At 45.0% G+C, this 22,725-nt stretch overlaps 1 protein-coding gene across 3 annotated transcripts in view; it reads left to right on the plus strand.

Annotated features, from left to right (window-relative positions):
• Positions 1–22,725, plus strand: part of SV2B (synaptic vesicle glycoprotein 2B) — a gene marked incomplete at both ends in the record, with an annotated part of 67,335 nt that overhangs the window by 12,204 nt on the left and 32,406 nt on the right. For 2 of the 3 annotated variants that reach the window (XM_080809475.1, XM_080809476.1), the window contains 4 exons: positions 12,759–12,939; positions 13,245–13,396; positions 20,106–20,239; positions 21,553–21,642. In XM_080809475.1, the coding sequence (XP_080665601.1) occupies positions 12,759–12,939; positions 13,245–13,396; positions 20,106–20,239; positions 21,553–21,642 (557 nt within the window). The remainder of the gene's footprint in view (positions 1–12,758; positions 12,940–13,244; positions 13,397–20,105; positions 20,240–21,552; positions 21,643–22,725) is intronic. The other variant, XM_080809477.1, reaches the window with a different exon arrangement.

The following is a 22,725-nucleotide window of genomic DNA, read 5'->3' on the forward strand; positions in this document are numbered from 1 at the left end:
GGTGAGAAAGAGCATTGGGGGGCCTGAGTGGCTCAGTCGGTTAAGCGGCTGCCTTGGGCTCAGGTCATGACGCCAGGGTCCTGAGATCGAGTTCTGCATTGGGCTCCCTGCTCAGTGGAGTCTGCTTTTCCCTCTTCCTCTGCCTGCCGTTCTGCCTACTTGTGCTCTCCGTCTCTCTGTCAAATAAATAAATAAAATCTTTAAAAAAAAAAAAAAAGAGCATCGAACAGCACTACCCAGGGGGTCATTGATACCTAATAAAAAGGCAAATGCCAAATTAAGGCAAGTTGTCATAGGAATAGAAAAATGAAGAGATCCGAACCATGAGAAACATTTTATTTTAATGAAAATATAAATATTCACATTCTTAACATTCTACTAAAACCTGTATAGCTCTCTTTCCATACAGACTTCTCAAACACTGGAGGAAAATAATTGCTTTGCCGCTAAAGTGCTTTTTTTTTTCTTTCTTTTTTTATTGTGTTATGTTAGTCACCCTGCAGTACATCATTAGTTTTTGAGGTAGTGTTCCAAGAGTCAGGTTCACGTTTAACACCCAGTGCTCTGTTCAATACATGCTCTTCTTAATACCCACCACCAGGCTCACCCACCCCCCACCCCCCTCCCTTCCAAAACCCTCAGTTTGTTTCTCGGAGTCCACAGTCTCTCATGGTTCGTCTCCCCCTCCGATTTCACCCCCTTCACTTTTCCTTCTTCTAATGTCCTCTGTGTTATTCCTTATGCTCCACAAGTAAGTGAAACCGTATGATAACTGACTTTCTCTGCTTAACTTATTTCACTCAGCATAATCTCCTCTAGCCCCATCCATGTTGATGCAAGAGTTGGGTGTTCATCCTTTCTGATGGCTGAGTAATATTCCATTGTGTATATGGACACATCTTCTTTATCCATTTGTCTGTTGAAGAGCTTCTGGGCTCTTTCCACAATTTGGCTATTGTGGACATTGCTGCTATGAACATTGGGGTACAGATGACCTTCTTTTCACTACATCTGTGTCTTTGGGGTAAATTCCCAGTAGTGCAATTGCAGGGTCATCGGGAAGCTCTATTTTTAATTTCTTAAGGAATTTCCACACTGTTTTCCAAAGTGGCTACACCAACTTGCATTCCCACCAACAGTGTAAGAGGGCCCCCCTTTTTCCACATCATCTCCAACACATGTTGTTTGCTTTCTTGTTAATTTTGTCCTTTCTAACTGGTGTAAGGTGGTATCTCAATGTGGTTTTGATTTGAATCTCCCTGATGGCTAATAAAGTGAACATTTTCTCATGCGTCTGTTAGCCATTTGTATGTCTTCACTGGAGAAGTGTCTGTTCATGTCTTCTGCCCATTTTTTGACTTGATTATGTTTTTTGGGTGTTGAGTTTGAGAAGTTCTTTATAGATTTTGGATATCAGCCCTTTGTGCTGCTAAAGTGTTTTAAAAAGCAAAGAATTTTATTTAGAAATCCAGATTTTTCTGCTTTTTGAAATCCTTGAAACAGCATCTATATTCCATAACACAGCAGTTGGCTAACATTGGATATGGCTGCTCCCTTTAGATGGGCATGTTTTCCTTACTAGGTGTGCTTGGCTGACTATCCTCACTTCCTGACCTGGCCCCTGGAGGCTTCTGATTTTGCAATCCTTGAGTCAGGCGGTAAAAAGATTTCATCATTTCAGATATTTGAGAGGATTCACAAGTCTCCACTGAGTATAGTTATATAAGGCCTTTATTTAAAGCAAAGGATGCAGGAAGATCATATAGGCAAGCACTGGGGATTTAAGAAACATTCAAGCACTCTCTCCAGGGTCCTCCTTATTCCCACATGGACCTGCCTCCATATTGAATCACCAAGATCTTTTCAAGAAATCTTCACTCTGTGAGAACTCAAGGGTGAAATTCCCCCAGGGGCCATCACGTCCCTTTGGTCTTGTGATCAAGCCGGGATGACCAACCAGTTATACCACTGAAAACCATCAGTAAACTGGTTCAAGGGGTTGCCAGGGGAGTTTCAGACTTAAAGAGCTTGTCACAAATACCATTGCCCCTATCTTGCCCCAAAGTCAGAGCCACATATCCAGGTGTTTCCAGAGATGAAGATAGATCTTTTCCAGGCTGGCTGCAAATCAACTCTATTCTAACATAGAAGATAATGTCCTTTGAAGACAAGGTGGCCCACTTTGGTGCAGAGTGATTGTACCAAAAAAGGCAGCTAAATTCTGGGAGATTGTGGGTTGACTTCGGCCAATAACCAGCTGCATAGTTTTCTGATCCCTTGGTGTGACACTCAGCCCTTCCCTTGTCCCACTAGTCATCTGCCTCTTCCAAGACAGCCAAGCTCACCCATCACTCTCTTTCCATGTATCAGCTTGCCAGAGTTCTTGCTACTTCCCTTCTCTGGCCCTTGCCCTCATCCACCACTCCCCATTTCCCTACCTCTTTATTTCCATTAGATTGTGAGTTTTTTGAAAGCAGAGGGTTAGGATTTATTTATGTTTATGACCCTATTCCAGGTTCCCTGACATGTAGAGAATGGGGCTTAATAAATTTTATTTCAAAGACTTGGGTTTCCTCTCCTGATCTACTCCTTTCTCAGCTTCTGGCTCTTGGCTGCTCTCCATAACTGGCTTTATTCTGATTCTCCTGGACCGGTCCACCCTCTAGAAATGACCACAGTGGCAGCTCTGACTTGGTCTTTAATGGAATGGCTGAGGGATCGTTGAGTCTCACTGGGTCATGATCACATCTGAGATGTGCACAGTACCAGGACAGCTGTCAGAGATGTCATACCTCTTAAAGCCAGGTGTCACTGGCTTTAGCCCAGGTGACACCTTCCATCACCTGCCTCACCTCCTCTCACCTGCTGTGGGAGGTACATGAAGGGAAGCTTTGCTTTTCTAAGAGATCTCTAGTGTGGTAGTATGTGAACAAGGCAATTTCAAGATTCTCACAGTATTTTCAGGAAATGCTTCTTGATGCTTCTTGTTTCCATGTGAGAGAAGATTGAGGGAAGTACCAGGTACCGCTTTGCCCCAGGGCTAGTGGACAGAAACCTTACTAATGACCTGAATCCTTTCTTTGCCCTTGCTCCCACCATGGCTGTGGGCCTGTCTTCCACTCACCAAAGACATGGCTGGGGATCTGAGGCCTGGTCTCCTCACAGGCTCATGGGTTGTCCCAGAATATTGGCGTAAGCTTGGACACACCACTGCGATGGTGAAGTCTCCAGGCTGCCTTTCAGGGTCTTTATTTCCCATAAGTATGGTTGGAGACAGAACCCCTTCCTGATTTAAGGTCCTGCCCTTACACGATGTTGCTAAAGCAAGGGGTTTCTGTTCCTCAGACTCCCAGTCTGTCTGCAGACTTCTGTCTTTGAACCTGTTGGTCTTAGATAGAACCTAGAATTTCCAGGTAATTCTGCTCTACTCATAGGGCTGTGGCTTCTCCTGAGCTGAAGGCCAGATGTGAGTGAGTGTGATGTGTCCTCCACCAGAGTGACAAATGTCTTATTTAACCCAAGTGTCCATGAATAGTCCCGGTGTATTTTCTCTTGGGGGTTACTCTGTAATCTGGGTCATTGGTGAGTCACTCACCTGCAAGCCTGGGTTTCTTCCATCATGTGTCAGAAAGCTTAGATATTTTAGATAATAATTGTGGTCAGGGAGGAAAACTCTCAATCTCAATTTCTTCATCTGTTAAATCAAGATATTAATACTTCTCTCACACTGTTGGAATGGCAATTTAAAATTATTACCTATGTCACCTACTACGTAAATACTTAGCATGTAGTAGACCTAAACAGACACTAGTTCCTTTGTCCCTTCCTTTCTCTTCTGCCCATTTGTTTCTAAATAAATATGTTATATGAGATTTGGGGAAAAGTTCCACCTTTCAATAGTTTAGGAAAGTTAACCTGCTTCCAAAGATTCATTCACTTGAGCTTTTTAGACACATAAAGTACTAGAAAAGTCAAACATTATGATTGCCAGATTGGTTTTTACTTGACAAGTTATTAAAGCCAAACCTTTTCTGTGCCAAGTACCCAGATCCAAAAGAAAGTGTTTATTCATCCCAGAAGTTTCCAAGCATCCACATGTCGTACACACACAGTATTCGGCTGATTTCACCTAATGCATCTGATCACGTGGAGGTGTGCAGATAGATAACCTGATGGTCTTCTGTTACTCAATACCCAAGTGAGACTTCACTAGGGGATTCCTGTATACGTTAAACCTTTAGCACATTAACCTCCCAAGCCCTAGTCCAAGAAAATATTGCCCTTTAAAAAGGTATGTTTGGGGGGCTCCTGGGTGGCTCAGTGGGTTAAACTTCTGCCTTCGGCTCAGGTCATGATCCCAGGGTCCTGAGATCAAGTCCTGCATCGGGCTCTCTGCTCGACAGGGAGCCTGCTTCCTTTCCTCTCTCTGCCTGCCTCTCTGTCTACTTGTAATCTCTGTCAAATAAATAAATAAAATCTTTAAAAAAAGGTATGTTTGGCTGAATAATAAAGAAATGGAATGGAGAGAGTTATTTGGGAGGTACTGATTTTGATCCCTACAAAGCACAGTCCAGTAAATGAGTGGTTGTAGGGAAAGAGAGCTTAGAATCCTCCCAGGATAATTAATGCATTTAATTTCTATGTATTCAAGCAAAAAAAAAAGTTAGAAATGGCTTTTTTGTCTTTGGTTAATTATGTACTTCATCCTGTTGCCTCTGATGCAAAACGTAAATGCTTTGCGTTTACACGAAAAGCATCTCTAGAGATCCCAAGAGGTCGATATGTATATATGAGCTCTTGGGAAAGAACTCTGGCATCGTGTCTCAAGAGCCACAAACTCACTGAGCCCTTTTGACCTCATGATTTCATTTCTTGGAATCAATTCTGAGCAAATGACCAGCAAGGCGGACAAGGACATATACACAAAGATGTTCTTTGTGGAGTTATTTATCAAATGGAAAAACTTCCAATACAGATTAGTCTCAACTAGGTAAACAGAATATGCCCTTGTAGGTCGACAGGTAGAACACAAAGACCAACACAGGCGGTAACACCACCTTGGGGTGGACAGTTTTTGCGTTCACTTTTCTACTTTTTTTAATTTTTCAGATTTTTCTATAGTGATTATGAATTCTTATGTTTATTTCTCAAATGAATTTTAATGGCGTGCTTACCGTGTGCTAGCCTCTGAGCTGGACACTAGAGACACAGAGAGAATTTGACTCGAACAAAACCAACACAGTCCCTTCCTCCAGGAGTCTGTGGTCTGAGGGATTGGACGATGTTGCTATATAATAGCAAACAGGCATATGTGCTAGGAAGGAAGGAACAGTATGTTGCTGAAGTACCAGCAGGGAGGACAGAATTTCCTTTGGAACAGGGGTTCCGGAAACTACATCCCATTTTTGTACGTTTTTAAAGGATTGTGAAAAAAAAAAAAAAAAAGGAAGAAGAAGACAATTTTGCAGAGACCACAGGACATCTGCAAAGTAAACTACTGACAAGTGAACTATATTTTCTCTGCCCCTTTAACAGAAGAAGTTGGTTGAGTCCTAGTTTGGAACATCAGGGATGCCTCTCGAAGGAGATGACAATCTGGCAGCTTAACTATGAGTCAGGAAAAAGAAAAAAACAATTCCCAGGGAAATTTTATTAGAGGAAACTTGAAAAATATTTTAGTTAAAAAAAATGCTTTTTATTGAAACCTGACTCCTGCTTCAGGTACGGAGAGAGGGAGGCGCTTTTAAAGGGCATGCTGCTATAAATAAGTTTCTTCTGCTAGTCTCTGTCCTTTCATATAGGGTTGGTTTGATTTTAAAATACCACCATCTTTTTTTCATTTTTCTAATCCTGTGGCTTTCTTAGGCCTCAGCCGGTTTTCTGCAGCCCTGCTCATAACCACAGTAGCAACTTTTATTAATTGTGCATTTACTTTGTGCCGGGCATCCTGCTAGGTACTTTGAATCAGCTGTAATCCCATGTCAGCCTAACAACCCTGCAAGACCAGCACTATCACCCGACTTTTACGAAGAAGGAGCAATGGTCAGAGAAGCTGAATGGGCTGCACGTGGTCTTGCTGTGGGTAAATCCTGGAGCCAGGACTCAGGGCTGGATCATCTTGCTTTCAAGACTGGGCTCTTCCTTTATGTGGGTTCCTCCTCCCTCCATAGAGGCATATTTCATTTCCTCTGCGGTGTTATCACGGATTAAAAGCCCTTCTCACCCTCCCACATCCACCTCCTTCATCCCCCTCCCCCCCCTACTCTGCAAGTAACAGTTTTGGTTTTTAATTTCCTTAAAAAGCTTGTGGATTGGGGGTCATTTCCTTAATATGCCAGCGAGGTTGTGGAGTGGAACTGAAGAATGATAGGGTTTCCAGTTTTCTAGCTCGTCCCTTATCTGCTTCGTGCTGAAGTAATTCTTGATAACTCCATTGCATTTCAATTATCCAAATTTATTGTCTTAATTTCCTCTGCTAAAGACGGATTTTAAATGAGTTTAATAGAACAACCATTTCAGAGGCATTGTTGATTTTATGTATCTCTTCTCTGTGGATCGGCCCTTCTTCCTCCCACTCTTCCTCATCAGAGCCCGCCAACAAGAGCCGAGGAGAAAAACCTTCCTCCCTCAGCTGTCCCAGGCTGCAGGCCCCTCGAATTAAACTGACAAAAGACAGTTTATAAGCACGGGCAGTGCCCAGACACAGGAGTCATTCAAAGGGAAGGCTAAGACTTTGGTCTTACCAACTTCACGAAGAGCAGTACGTTTGCAGGGGAGGAAGGAGATGAAGGAAAGGGCTGGTAGGATTCCCTGAGTGGCAAACGGGGCAAACTCACAGAAGACAAAGTTGTTCAGGAAGGACTGTTCTGTGGCTCCCTCTTGGTGCTGTCTCTGGGCTGGTAAGTGCCTGCAGGGATTAAAAGCCTAAGCCTGCTTTTAGGCAAATGTGCAGGAGGGCAGAGAGCTTTCCCTTGGGGTCTGCTGTTTCTCAACCATCTTCAGCTCAAAATTATCCTTAGACCAAAGCAGCACGTTTGGGGGGAGGGGTGGGGGGAGGCATATTCTGATCCCCTGCAACGGCATTTTGAAGAACTCTTACTGTTCTTTCTAGTTCTTCCCCTGCCTTGGACGGTAGCACCAGGCTCGGGGCCAGGAGCCCGGAAGCAGGTGCCCGCGGCTCCTGAGCCAGCAGGGAATTTGCAGGACAGTCTCTGCCCTGATCGGGGGCTCGGCATCCTCAGCTAGTAAAGCGAAGGTGTTGGATTCAATATCCAATCTCTATGCTGCATCAATTTGCTGACGTGTCTGCCTCGGTCAGGGCGTAGTCAGGAGACACAACTCATAACTAGTTATTGGAACAGAGAGAATTTAATATAAAAAATGATGAGTGGGGTGAGCGCCCTGTGTTTATAAAGTACACTGAGATAGTGAAGGCAGGCAAGCTGCAGCGGCCACCTGGTACTGGGGGAATGGAGGGAAGAGAATGGAATTATCATACCTCAAAAGCCCCGAGAAGGGAGCTCACGGAGCTGTAACTCAGATCTCTAGAGAGGGGACCCTCGCTAGCTGGTGTTGGTGTGGGAGAGGAGGGGAGGACGGGATGTGGCTGCTTCTGCTGATTGGATCCAGCCGCTCCCGTGTGGCACGGCATTGCTGCTGCCTGGTGATCGAGGCGGGGGTGGAATGCATGGGAACAGAAAGCACACGTCCCCTACGCGGTCCATCCAGCCTTTCAGCCTTTCTGTCTCTCTCTAGTGCCCCCTATTGGCAAGGCCTAGCAGCGCCTGGTGGGCCACGCACAGGTGTTTGTGGAGAAACTAGGGGCTGGAAGGGTGGTTTCGGGGCTGAGTGACGATAGTTCCGTAACTGACACAATGTTCATGGCCGAGATTGCACACTGGTGACCTAGGAGCTGCTTTTGGCCCCTGGCCACGCATGGTCCCTAGACATGTCTCCTGTGGCATTCACAATAGTTTAAATCAAACGTGTGTCTGGGTTTACTTTTCAACTCTGAACATGTGCTTCCTGCGAAAGCCACACAACATCATTGTTCATGATTTGTATTTTTAAAAGACAGATGAGCAGGAAGGCAGCTTGGAAATTATCTAGTCTTTAGTTTACACGTGTGGTGGTAAGGCCCTTAGAGGGTGCGAGAATTTCCTCCCAAATCTCACAACCAGTGAAGGAGATTTGGGGGTTCCATGGCTGGGATTCTCATCACTACCCCTTACTGTGCTTCTAGGAAGATGCGTGTGCTTTGGTCTCCCGTTGTTCAGGGTGTGGTCCATGGATCAGCAACACCAGCCTTTTTAGAAATGCAGAATCTCGGGGCACCTGGGTGGCTCAGTCGGTTAGGTGTCTGCCTTTGGCTCAGGTCATGGTCCCAGGGTCTTGGGATCGAGCCTCATGTCGGGCTCCCTGCTCAGCTGGGAGTCTGCTTTTCCCTCTCCCTCTGCCTCTCTGCCTGCCTCATTCTCTCTCTTACTCATGCTGTCTCTCAAATAAATAAATAAAATCTTAGGAAAAAAAAAAAAGAAATGCAGAATCTCAGGGATGCCTGGTTAGCTCAGTCAGTTGAGCAACTGACTTTTGATTTTGGCTCAGGTCATGATCTCAGCAGGCTCTACACCTACACAGAGCCTGCTTAAGATTCTCTTTCTCCCTGTCCCTCTGCACCGCCCCTACCCTGGCTTGCGTGTGTTCTGCCTCTCTCAACTGAAAAAAAGAAATGCAGACTCTCAGGCCCCACACCAGACTTGCTGAATCAAAATGTGATTTTAATGAGATCCTCCCATGATTTATGTGTGCGCAGTAACATTTGAGAAGTGCTAAGGATAGTTTTATTGAGAAAAGGAAAATAAACTTTAATTGGCCGCTAGTGTTTTTCCCTGGAGAGGGACCAGGGTAAGGAGTGTGCAGACTGGTTCTCAGCCAGTCTCCTGACCACTCCTCTGACTTCTCATCTCCCTTCCTCCCGATGTATGGACCCATACACGTGGTGCAGACAGCCACGTGCACACACATAACTACATATGCATGCACCCAAAGATGCATAGGTGTTCTCTCTCTCTCTCTCTCTCTCACACACACACACAGACACACACCCACGAGCCATTTATGAGGTGGTCTCCGCTCTACTGTCTCACCTCTGTGCCTCACCAGGATCCCCCAGGTGCACTCTGCTCTACTCACACTGAACTACTTGGGCGCCACTGCCCAACATATCAAGTGCTCTTTTTGCCTTTCTGTCTTTTGCACCTGCTGCCTGCCCCTGCCTGGGATGCACTCCCCCCACCACCGAGATGGAAACGTGACCAGCTTCTCTGTGTTCTCCACCCACAGCTCAACGACTTCTTATGGAAACTTTCCCACACTGAGCGAAGTGTATCCAGGCTGTGTTCCTTCTCTGTGTTTATATAATGCCCAGCACATGCCTTTATTGGAACATTGTTTCTCACCAGGAGGAGATGATCATAAAATGTATTGTTTAATGTCTTGAAAGGAAGGAACCAGGCCCCACTTAGCAAGTCATTCTGGGGATGAGCAAACAAGGAAAGATTAAACTTAATCCAGAGCCAAGAGATCTGTCTGGTGCTTATCTATAAAGAACAGTAAAGCGTAGTAGTTAAAGCATCAGCTCTGAGGTTGGAATTCCCAGATCAAAATCTTGGTACTCCCACTAGTATGTGACCTTGGGGAACCACTTTGACTCTTTGTGAATCAGTTTCTTCCTTTATAAAGCAGGAACACTAGTATCTACTGGGTTGTTGCGAGCATTAAGTGGGACCAACAATGCCTGTGAGATACTTCAAGGGAGCCAGGCTAATGGTGGGGGCTCACTCTGTGTGTGCTACCTTGGTGCTATGATGTGATATATTAGGCTCTCATGATCTATTACCGCATTACTCACCCATTTAAAGCACCCATAACATTTGCTTTGTAATTTGGGCAAGATTCTCTCCCTCTCTTCCTCCCTTCCTTTCTTCCTTTCAACATCTATTTCTTTATCCCAAATGTTATTGACCATGTATCATGAGCGTATCATTCTTTAAGATGAATGGGGTATCGGGAATTCTTGACAAGGTGTTGAGCTGAGGCCAACAAAGTTTGGAAGCTAAACAGTCCTAACTTGGAAAGAAATGTTCCCTCTCTGCTCTGGTCTAGAGGTCTAAATTACCAAGTGCAAGGGCTTATGTAAAATCCTACTTTATGTTGGGTTGGTGGTGACATCCCTGTGGTCCATCTAAAAGGGGACAAAGGACAGGGCATCTCAGATACGAGGCTCCTGACTATGGCCATCATGTTAAGTGGGTTACCAAGTCAGACGAAGTAGAATCCAGTTCTTTCTTAGGGAGGACCTGGTTAGGCATGGACAGAGATTGGGTCTTTTCCAATTGGTTGGGGTATCAGATGCTAATTGGAAACCAGAGTGGGGATCAGGATCTCAGGACCAGGCACAAAGCCAGTTGTGTGGACTGGAACCACAGGTAAAAGTGACAGGGAGGCTGCAGCCTGACCCTCACTCAGGCTTATGTGGTGGGCATGGGTCATGGCAGCAGAAGGTGGATGTAAGTCCCCATCAATGAGTAAGGCAATCCTGCTGGACACGACTCACAATGGCAAAGAACTGAGCATGATTGAGACTGCAGGGAACTAGATGTTGGAGACCGTTTGTTGGTCAGGGCTGGATCGGAGATAGACTCATAGTCTAGCAGGGCACACTGACCCACACATTATTACGACACAGCATGACACATAGTATGAGTTGTATTTGCAAGTCTTGACTCATTTTCTGAAACACAAGTGTTGGTGACCTAATATTAGTGGGAAATTGCTCACCACATTTTCTGAGCTGGGAGACTGGTGAAATAGGGTGGAGGGGGGACACTCACACTATTACTTCTCCGTGGGTCCTCCGAGGATGCAGAGAAATGGCAGAACCAAGAGCATGGGCTCACCAATTTCCCCTAGACATCCCCATGGTTGACTGTTTTCAGGTCTTTGCCCAAATGTCCCTCTAAGAGAGGATTCCCTGAACCATCTTCTTTAAAATTGCCACCTCCTGGGCGCCTGGGTGGCTCAGTGGGTTGAGGCCTCTGCCTTCGGCTCGGGTCGTGATCCCGGGGTCTTGGGATCAGGTCCCGCATCGGGCTCTCTGCTCCGCGGGGGGCCTGCTTCCTCCTCTCTCTATCTGCCTGCCTCTCTGCCTACTTGTGATCTCTGTCAAATGAATGAATAAAATCTTAAAAAAAAAATAAAATTGCCACCTCCTACCCTGGTTCTTCCTGTTTCCCTCCTTCATATTATTTTTCTCTAGAACTCTTATCAGTCACCCACTAACTGTATATTTTACTCATTTATTTATTATCTCTTTCCCCCAACTGGAATGTAAGCTCTCTGAAGCCAGGGATTTTCATGTGTTTGGACCCCACTGTAACCCCAGTAACTACAAGAATGCTTACTTAGTAGTAGATATTTAATAGATACTTTGTAGACTCCTGGACATATTCCATGAAGTAACAGCATGGATGGAAATGTAAAAGGAAATAGTATCTTCCATAACATAAGGCTAAGGGTTACAACCCAGGTGAGCGAAGAAAATCTTTGTGAAGACCGTTGACAACACCAAAGTTATACTTTCTTTTCATCTCATAGAATCAGACAATAAAAGAAGGAACTCTGTCATGGGGAAGGTAAAACAGAGCGTAGTCAAATCTTTCCTTTTGGGGACCAGTTTCAAGTTCATTAACCTGCTAATTGAAGCTCTTTGCTTTGTGTTGACCCTTCTTGGCACACATCTGCATAAATAAAAAATCTGCAGGTCCAGAGGCTTCTGTTTTGAGAAAGACGGTTCGTTCGATTTACAGTTAAGGCTGGGGAAAGGATTCTTCCATAATTTGTATTCAGCTATTTTCTCCTGGCGAAGGATGGTCTGCAAAGTTTCCTTCACAGGTAGAGTAAATCACGTATGCACTCAGCACCATTGTTGACAATTAGTGAAAGCTTATTTAGCAGGAAGGAGTTGTCTGTGTGCTTCTGGAGATGTGCCACGTCTGTGAGGATGCTGACTTTCATTGGAATACCATAAACATGTCAATAACAATATATGATATCTTAAATGAACGGATCTTATTATTAGAAGGCAAGTATAAGTTGCGTACGTTAAAGAAAGGAGGGCTCATTGCTAGTCTCTTCTGCACTCCCCTAAGGAAGCTGAATGTAGGTTATAGCGTGGAGGAGGTCTCTTTGGGGAGTAACAAAATAGCCAGGCTTGTTGGTAATTGCTGTTTTACGCTTGTACTTTTTTCTTCCTTCCCATGTTCCTTACACCCTTTTGGCCATTTTTTCCTGGAAATTCTCTCTTTAAACTTACCCCTGCAGGTAAGGATTTTTATAACACAAACACTCTTTTTTGCTTAAAAATAAAATGACAACACTGCCTTCTGCAGATTACGCCTGTAAAGACCCATCTTCAAGAAAGGTGCATCAGACTGAGCTGTGGTTGATTCGTTTTAGCATGTGCGCGTGTGTATCAATCCGTGAGGCTATTTTTTGGGATAACGTTCTTAAGAATTTGAATTTGTATAGCACTTCCAATTTGCCACGAACATCTGTTGGAGTCCACCTTTTATGTCTGGGACACGGAATTTCTAGAGTGCATAAAAATAGGCATCGGGTTTTCTAGCACATTGCGTGGTTTCTAATGTCTTGTCTCTTCTTTCCTCCCTCTCTTCTCTCCCTTCACCCCACTCCTGCAGGGCTGATAGTCTACCTAGGAATGATGGCCGGGGCCTTCGTCCTGGGGGGCCTGGCTGATAAGCTGGGGAGGAAGAGAGTCCTCAGCATGTCTCTGGCCCTCAACGCCTCCTTCGCCTCTCTTTCCTCCTTCGTGCAGGGATATGGAGCCTTCCTCTTCTGCCGACTCCTCTCAGGCATAGGGTACGTACATGTAGGGCTTTGCTGGACCCTGGCATACCAGGGTTCCATACACCTTGCTACTCGAGCTCTGAGTGGTACTTTCAGAAAACCTTGGACTGAGTTTTGTATTTGACTTCAAAGATATTATACCAAGGTTACACCTTAGAAAAAGGTTGTAAAGTCAGTGTATGAGGTCAAATAAACCTGACCCTGCCTTGGCTGGGCAGGTCTTTCAAATTCACAAGGGTGGGGTATGATGAGGCTTCTGCTATGACCATTTTTAACGTATGACTCGATTCTTTCTTTTTGGCATTTTCTTTATGTAGGATTGGGGGTGCCCTGCCCATTGTTTTTGCCTATTTTTCTGAATTCTTATCTCGGGAGAAGCGAGGAGAACACCTTAGTTGGCTGGGCATCTTCTGGATGACGGGGGGTATCTATGCGTCTGCCATGGCCTGGACCATCATTCCACACTATGGTGAGTGCCCAGCCTTCAAATAGCCCAGGGGCCCTTGTTACTATGGTACCTGCCTCCAACAACATCTCCTGTCCTTAGCATCATTCCCCATTCTCACACACAGTTCCCTTACATGACTTCGATCTTTCTATAGAACTTCCAAACCTGGAGACACCTCACTAATTTCAATACACACATCTCTCTGGAAATAATACAATCTGTTCTTCCTCCCTCCCTCCTTCTCCATTCCTTTCTTCTTTTCCTCTTTTTTTTTTTTTTAAAGATTTTATTTATTTATTTGACAGAGATCACAAGTAGGCAAAGGGCAGGCAGAGAGAGAAAGAGAAGGAAGCAGGCTCCCCACTGAGCAGAGAGCCCTGTGCGGGGCTCGATCCCAGGACCCTGAGATCATGACCTGAGCCGAAGGCAGAGGCTTTAACCCACTGAGCCACCCAGGCCCCATCTTCTTTCCCTCCTTTTATTTGAAAGAATGTTGATCTTTATCTCCCCATCCTTCCTCCCCCAGGCAAGTTAGGCAGTTAGGCTTCAGGGACCCCATCTAATAGATGATGTAACAGAAGCCAAGAGATGTTGATGACGTCATCAAGGTCACATCCCTGGGATGACCTTGAATCTTGATGCTCTGCCTGCCCCCTGCCCCCATGCAGAGCTCTTGTGTACTTTCCACTCTAGTGCCTGCTGTCACTCTTGTTTGGCCGCAGAAATGGAGGAGCCCTTACAGACAAGGTCTTGGATTCAGCCGGGACAATTTTATTATCCCGGGTAATTGCAAAAACCGGATTTTCTGGACAGAGACCTGGCAACGCTTACTTTCACAATTGGTTTTGTTAAGAGTAAAGTAGGGAGAAGGCAGCAGTTTTGAATTTGATTATTATGTCTTTTGAGCATCCTGGGCAATAAATGCACATTAACATCCTTCAAAATTTTTTTCGGTAAACCAACGATTTTGGGTGTAGGCTTTGTTCTCATTTAGAATCCTGCAGACAACTGCCCTGAAGCTAACCAGTGCTTCTCTACCCATGGAACTCCTTGGTGTCCTTGTTTGAAATCTTATTCTCTTTGTGTGTTCGGAGGTGATGGAGTCTCCATCACCTTTAAGAAGAAGCTTTGGTGTAGACAATGCCTACTCTATTAGTGAATGTGACCCTGGGTGCATTATGCTGGTAATCTGACCAACCCTGAAATCTCAGTGATTTAACACAATAAAAGTTTCCCCACTTGTAAAGTAGGGCGAATGTTTTGATCTGCAGGTGGCTTTCCTCCATCAGTAATATTGGGGCTCAGACTCCTTCCTCCATGTGACTAAAGACTCTGCTTGGGGGGCGCCTGGGTGGCTCAGTGGGTTAAAGCCTCTGCCTTCAGCTCAGGTCATGATCCCAGGGTCCTGGGATGGAGCCCCTCATCGGGCTTTCCGCTCGGCGGGGAGCCTGCTTTCTCCTCTCTCTGCCTGCCTCTCTGCCTGCTTGTGATCTCTGTCTGTCAAATAAATAAATAAAATCTTAAAAAAAAAAAAAGACTCTGCTTGGAGAAAGACCATAGACAGTTGTACATGGGAGGTTTCGAAGAATAGGATGCAAAGTGGACCCTGTCTTCCCTACTTACTACCCACGGGCCCCAAATCTGTAATATGATCACCCCTACTGCCAAGGACCCTTGGCGATGTAATCTTGCTGTGTGCGAGAAAGTAGAGGAAATGGATTTGGGAAAAGTAATCGTTGCCCTGTTTAGTCTTTGAGAACCCACTGGGTTTTGTACAAGTAACAGAGAGGAAATGAGAATAGGAATAATGAAATAAACAGCTGAAGCGTTTCCCAGATAATCCTGTCACCGAAAGCAGTTCTCCATCATTTTAGATACAAAATCATATTACCCCTAACATCATTTCTGCGCTCTGCCCTTCACCCAAAGGCACACATTACACACACAGCACCCTCCATGTATCGTGCTGTTGGTTGTATGGGTCAGAGGAATCACTTATCCTCCCCTAATTCTTGCTATATTATTTACAACTGTTAACTGGCCCCAATGAGTGAGTGCTAAGAAACTATTTCCGCATTTAAATTAAGTGAGTAAAAAATATTTTTGGGGGGCGTGGGGGACAAATAAAATCTTAACAAAAGCAGAGCCAAAATAGTGGTGCTGTGTGACTGGGGACCAGTCGCTGCATCTTGTCTGGTGTGAAGAGGGGAGGAAGCAAAATGTAGAGCTCGTGCCAGCCGTCATGCTCAGTAATTCCTGGGATGCAAAGGGGAGTGCTGAGAATACGTTTAAAACAATCCTTGCACTCGAGATAGCTTCCTTTTCTGCAGCATCAACAACGTCAGCGACCTATTTGCAGACTGCTTGCTCCCCAAGAGAAGCTTGCCCTCGGGTGGGACCAGGGAGACTCCCACTGGCTCAGCTTAGGTCATATGCCCACCTCAACTAATCGCTACACCCCAGAGGATGCCGGGTCCTGATTAGTTTGGTGTCTGGATACTTCCTTCCTCAAATCCCGCACGGATTGGGGTGGGGGAAGTCGGTCCCACCCAGGCCATGTGTCTGCCAGACGGTGGAGGCCACAAGGTGCCGGGTGTTATGGTAGGGGCCACTCACAATAGTCACTACCTGCTGTATCACTTTTTCACTTTGCTTTGCACACACAAGCACACACCCATGTCGGGGGTATGGTTGCTAAGGAAGCGATACAAAGATTCAGGTTGGAAGCGTGTTGGCCAAGACTGAATGGGATGCCCATGGCAGAGGGGCCATGTGGCTGGTCGCTGGCCGCTGCTGGCTGACATCAGGGCTTGTGATTCCATATTTTACCCCAAAGAGATAGGATGTTTCTCCTGTTTGCATATGAAATCTGTGACTTTTATGTCCCTTTTAAAGAGGGAAGCCTCTTGGGCAATTAGGCTTTATTGAAACAAGCACTAGCTGGGCAGGGAGGGGGGACCCACCCGAGAAACATGATAGACTAGAATCACAGTGTAACAGGAGTGATTATTTACTTTAGGCCTCATTTTACCAGGACCAGATGTTTCATCCAGACTGAACCAGACATTTGATAATATTTCTCAATGTGCCCAAGACATTAATGCTCTAACACCCCTCCACTCAGCAGGGACAAATGCCAGGGTAACTACAGAAAGGAGACTGGTGTTTGTGTACGGCTTATGCAACCCATTTAATTGCTTTTGCAGGGATGAAATGATGGGAGGTCTTGGTACCGGGAATTTGGGTGACTGAGTCATTGAGAAAGAAAATTACAAAAGTCAGAATGTTTTCCTGGGAACTCACGGTCACAGCCCAGAAAAAAATTGGATATATTATGAAAGATTAATGCCTATTGTGTTCAGCACCACCAGCTGTTTGTGAAATCCTGACAGAGAAAAGTAGGGCAAGCTAAAAGATCAGTGAACAGAACCATCCCTGTCTCCAAATTAATAGTTGTTCCATATATTTGGAAGCAGTGCACTGTTTAATTTTATTTAATTTAAGGTCCCAAAGACTACCTCATGAATGCAATAAATGCAGATTATTAAGATCACTATAAAAACCACAGAGGCATGAGGGAGTAATGTATTTGGGATAATTTACACATATTACGATAAGGAAAAATTTGTTTTAGGCAGCATACTTTATAAACATACCCACTTCTTCTCTCTTTTCCTCATTATCCACCTGAGTTTGACTGCTATGTAGTTTTGATCAACTTGACTTCTGTGGAATAATTAGAAGTCAAGTTGATCACAGTAGCTTTTGGACATGAGCGGGGAAATGTGTAAATAGTACTATGGTTTTATCTTCCTCTGTCTAGTGCTGCTGTCAGGAGAAAGGAAAGGTTTTTTTAATTGAAATGAAAACCAACAAACCCCAGGGAGAGCATGCTGTGCAAAAAGAGGTTTGATTCTGGTTGAGAAAGTTGGATGATGTGTGGCCAAATGTGTCATGGTGGCTTCAGTCCCACGTTTCCCTACCCAAGATTCCCCCTGGCGAGCCCTTGAGTTGCACAGACTAGGAGATACCAGCAGAAACAGCAGGCAAGTAGAGCAAGTTGAAGTGCAATGGACTAAGAGTCAAGGGCAAGTAGAAGGACTTGAAACACAAAGAGAGTAACAAAGCGTTCAAGACATTCACTGCTCACCACCCAGCTGGCCCCATGGTATATGTTTACATCTAGACATATCCCATTTTATTGTGCTTTGCAGATAGTAAATGGAAATGGGATAGAGATTTTCATGTCGCAATAATGATTACCCTCCAAACTTTAGAAATCAATGCATTCATTTATACAGTTTTGTCTTAAAAAAAAAAAAAAAGTGCTGTTGGCATTTTCTTTGGAGCTACTTGGAGTGGCATGAGAAAACTAAGTCATTGTATAACCTGGGATGATCTGATCATTTATTTGTTTATTTTTAAAAGATTTTATTTTATTATTATTTTTTATTAACATATAGTGTATTATTAGCCCCAGGGGTACAGGTCTGTGAATTGCCAGGTTTACACACTTCACAGCACTCACCATAGCACATACCCTCCCCAATGTCCATAACCCCACCACCCTCTCCCTCCCCCCTCCCCCCAGCAACCCTCAGTTTGTTTTGTGAGATTAAGAGTCTCTTATGGTTTGTCTCCCTCCTGATCCCACCTTGTCATTTATTCTTAAAAGATTTTATTTTTATTTATTTATTTACTTAGAAAGTATGGGTGGGGGGAGGGGCAAGAGGAGAGGAAGAGAGAATCTCAAACAGACTCCCCACTGAGTGTGGAGCCCCATGTAGGGCTCAGCCTCACGACCCTGAGATCATGACCTGAGCCAAAATCAAGAGTCGGATGTTTCACTGACTGAGTCCCCCAGGCATTCCATAACCTTGGATTTTTTTTTTAAACAATTATTTTGTTCATCTTTGCTTATACTCATCTATTTTAGTCAACAACTTTGGCACTGAATATCATGTAGCTGTTTCTAAGCAAATCAAATCTATCCTCAAAGCAGAGGAATTATTATTGGTTGTCAGAAGGTTTTGCACTTAGCAAATCTGTGATGGTGGTGTTATCTGCCGTCTATAGCTGTGAAAACCCCCAACACAGTAATGGTGTGAGAGAGCCAGGATTTGTACTCTGATCCCCGTGACTGTGAAAATTTAGGCTCTTTCCACTGTGCTACCCATTCCTTAAAAGAGGGAATTTGTGACCTATGAGGATATTTGAAATAATGTTTTGCAGATCCAGAGGCAATTTCTAAAAATGTATTTTAGAAATGTTTCATGGGGCAGCCTGGGTGGCTCAGTCAGCTAAGCGTCTGCCTTCCACTCAGGTCGTAATCCCAGGGTCCTGGGATCGAGTCCTGCACTAGGCTCCCTGCTCAGCAGAGAGTCTGCCTCTCTCTCTCCCTCTGCCTTTCCGCCACACGTCCCCCGCCACTTACGCTTTCTTTCTCTTACACTCTGTCTCTCTCAAAGAAATAAAATCTTAAAAAAAAAAAATGCTTTCAATGAAGAATGCTAATTAGGAGCTAATCCTCTCTTCATTTCCATGATGATAACATTCATTTGAATTTAGAAGCCCTGTCTTTTTAAAATTAAAAAAAATTAATATAGGCATACCTTGGAGATATGATGGGTTTGGCTTCAGACTACTACAATAAAGCAACTATCAGATGAATTATTTGGTTTCCCAGTGCATCTAAAAGTTATGTTTATACCAAACTGGAGTCTAGTAAGTGTGCAATAGCATAACATCTAAAAAAAATGTACATACCTTAATTAAAAAAATACTTTACTGCTAAAAAATGTTAACCATCATCTGAGCCTTTGGCAAGTAGTAATCACTGATCCCAGATCACCATAACAAATGCAATAATGCAAAAGTCTGAAATATTTTGAAAATTACCAAAATATAACAAAGAGGCACAAAGTAAGCGAATGCTGATGGAAAAATGACGCCAATGGACTTGCTTGACCCAGGGGTGCCACAAACCTTCAATTTGTAAAAACTGCAAAATCTGCAAAGCACAATAAATTGAGGTATGCCTATATTATGACTGACAGCGCTTTTTGGAGTGTGGTCTCGAACTCTTGGCATTAGAATCACCTGGAGCTAGTATTGCCCTTTGACGTGGGAAGAGGGAACCCCACGGTCCTAAGGCCCTGATCTGGCTTTCCTTCCTAGAAGGCAAGGGATCCCTGAGGTATGATCACCCTCCTTTCCATCCAAATCATGCTCTGGGTACTCAGAACCCAAGAATTCCGCTAAACTCTAAGAATCGTGACCAGGACACCTATTCTCACTGCGGTGGAGTGTGATGGGTTCACATGTATGAGCACGAGGCCCTTCACTTGGTGGGAGGGGCCAGGAGAAGAAATGAAGGGGGTCTCGTCTCGAAAGGATAGGTCACAACCTGGCCTTCCAGATCCTTATTTGTCAAGGCAAGGGGATAGAACATTCGTTATTAACAATTTGTTAGCTTAAGTTTCAGTGACAATAGAGAAATATGGGATGCCACCCAAGGCCCTATAAATGTCAGGCCTGGCCAGCCCTGGGGGGTTGTTGAGATGCACATTCCCGTGCCTGTTCCAGACTTCTGCCTCAGAAGCTTTGGAAATAGTCAAGGGTTTGCATTTCAACCTGCTCCGTGGGTGAGGCTCTGTGCCCTCCTTTGAGAGCTGGTGCTTTCAGGTCACTCTAAGGTCATGTCAGAAATCCTCTGACTGCTTCTCCACAGGCTGGGGCTTCAGCATGGGCACCAATTACCACTACCATAGCTGGAGAGTGTTTGTCATCATCTGTGCGCTGCCCTGCACCGTGTCCCTGGTGGCTCTGAAGTTCATGCCAGAGAGCCCGAGGTTCCTGCTGGAGGTGAGTCAGTAGCCCCCGTCCCCACCCTGTGTGAGACCGATAGCCCTTTGGCTGCCCCCCACTCCAGCCTGCATGTTGCACACCACCCTCACGTCAGCCCGCCTGGACCATCGTAACGTCTGGCTTTAGTGCCATCTGTGATGGCTGCATGGCCTGGATTCATAGACTGTCAGAGGCGGAGGGGGCCTCCTGAGGCTACTTCCAGCACCCCCTTCTCCAGAAGATCTTCAAAGCTGTGGGATGTTTTCTCAAGTTGCTACAGTGAGATCTGTGGGAAAAGGTGCGTCGCCCCCAAGCCCATCAGGACTCTTGACTATCCTGGACCCCTCCCCACGGGAAAGCTGCTCCTGGTGTCTTGAAAGAAGAGTCCTTCCAACTTGGGGGTCGCTTGTGTTTGCAGGGGTCAGACCAGGCGGGGCTCGCAGAGGAGCCATAGGACTCAAAGTCTCCTACACCTCTCATTCTGAGTCCACTCATATGTCTCCTTCTAGATCTTTCTACAGAGTGATCGTCCTTGTCAAATTCCCTTGTGTCCCATTGTCAGGAACAGACACGGCAGGGAGTTCTTCTTTAACCTGGGATCTCTCACAAATTTACCCTTTGTGGTGTATGAGTTTTCTAGGGCTGCTGACACAAAGGATTTTGTCACAAACAGAGTGGCTTCAAGGAACAGACATTGCATCACAGTTCTGGAGGCTGGATGTCCAAAATGAGGGTGTCCGCAGGGCTACGTTCCCTCTGAAGTCTGTAGCGGAGTCCTCCCCTGCCTCTTCCAGCTACCAGTGCTTTGTTGGGACTCATTTGGCTTCCTGTCTGTGTCATCTCATGCACTGTCCTGCCGTGTCTCTGCATTCACATGCTGGCTTCATATAAGGACACCAGTCGAACTAGATTAGGGGCCCACCTCACTCCGGGATGACCTCATCTTAATGACATCTATGGCAACCCTGTTTCTAAACAGCGTCCTATTCTGAGGTCTCTGGGGCCGTGCAGACACGATTCAATCCATAACATGTTGCTTCTTTGCTTCCTCTGGTCAGGGAGGAACGTGCATCCCACCCAGCAGTCACTCAACCTTACAACTAGGTGTGTTGTACTGTGGAATGGGAATGGTGTGTATACACCTTGGAGGCATTACCTTAGTATCCTTCCTGATGGGCTGGAGACAGAGACTTGTCCCAATCCTTCCCAAGCCCTGGGTGGCAGTGTGTCCAAGTCTAATCACCTCACACTTAGGGTTGGACACCCCCCCGTAGGGTTTCCACCCCTTGTCAGTAAAGGATTTCTTATGCCTCTTTCCTTGCTTTCACTAGATGGGCAAACATGACGAAGCCTGGATGATTCTCAAGCACGTCCACGACACCAACATGAGGGCAAAGGGGACCCCCGAGAAGGTGTTCACGGTGAGTGTGTGGCACCCATGCCAACAGGAGGGGGTCTCCCCTCTATACTCTTTTGGCTTGTTAAAAAATGAATTTTATTATATTATTATGATACTATATTAATTTGACAAAGAGAACTTACCAAAGGGAGAATAAAACCCCTGACATTCCTATTATTGTGTCCTAATTATTTGTTCAGATTGATAGATATCCTTGTTACCACTAATTGTTCAAAAAAAAACACACTGAAAGAAAAAACTAGCTGTGTTTATATGGGGATAAGGATATGTACATATATTTACATCTATCTATCTATCTTTAGATAGATAGGCAGGGCAGGAGGGGCAGAGGGAGAGGGAGAGAGAGAGAGAATCTTAAGCAGGCTCCACGCTTAGCACATGGGCTTGATCCTACGACCCTGTGATCCTGACCTGAGCCAAAAATCAAGGGCTGTTCGCTTAACCAACTGAGCCAGCCAGACACCCCTCTATCTATTTTTTTAAAAGAGTATTCATTAACATTCTGTATGTTGTCTCGTGGCATTCATAATTATCTTTTTAGCCAATATTAATGTTGGGAACGTTAACACAGTCTTCCCAAACATGTCCCAAATGCTGGAAATGTATTTACCCCGTCTTATTACCTTGTTCCTATAAATATTGTCACAGTGAACATTTTCACACACACAGTTCCTTTCCCTTCATGTTTTCGATTTGTTTTCCAAGATAGACTCCTAGAAATAAAATGAGTGGCTGAAAAGCACTATTATTTGTATAGCTTTTGAGTTGTATTGCCAGATTACATGATTACATCTCAATAAGGTTGTGCCCGTCTACTGTGCCACAGGCAACAGGATAGCCATTTTCTCCTCCACCCTTACCAGCATTGGTGCTTAGCCTGAATTTTGTTTCTTCCTAGTTTAAATAGTGAAAAACTAGTGAGCGGTGATTTCCATGGAGATGTCCTGTTAGGTATCAGGATCTGTGCTCCCCCGACCACGCTCTATAGCCAGGGAGGAATGCCTGCCCTGGTGGGTGCCTGTTTTGGATAACTTTCCTTCAGGCTGACTTCAAATCCATTTCCACTAGGAAGCCCTCCTGGGTT

The sequence above is a fragment of the Martes martes genome (genome assembly GCF_963455335.1).
Source record: "Martes martes genome assembly, chromosome: 7".
NCBI lineage: Eukaryota > Metazoa > Chordata > Mammalia > Carnivora > Mustelidae > Martes > Martes martes.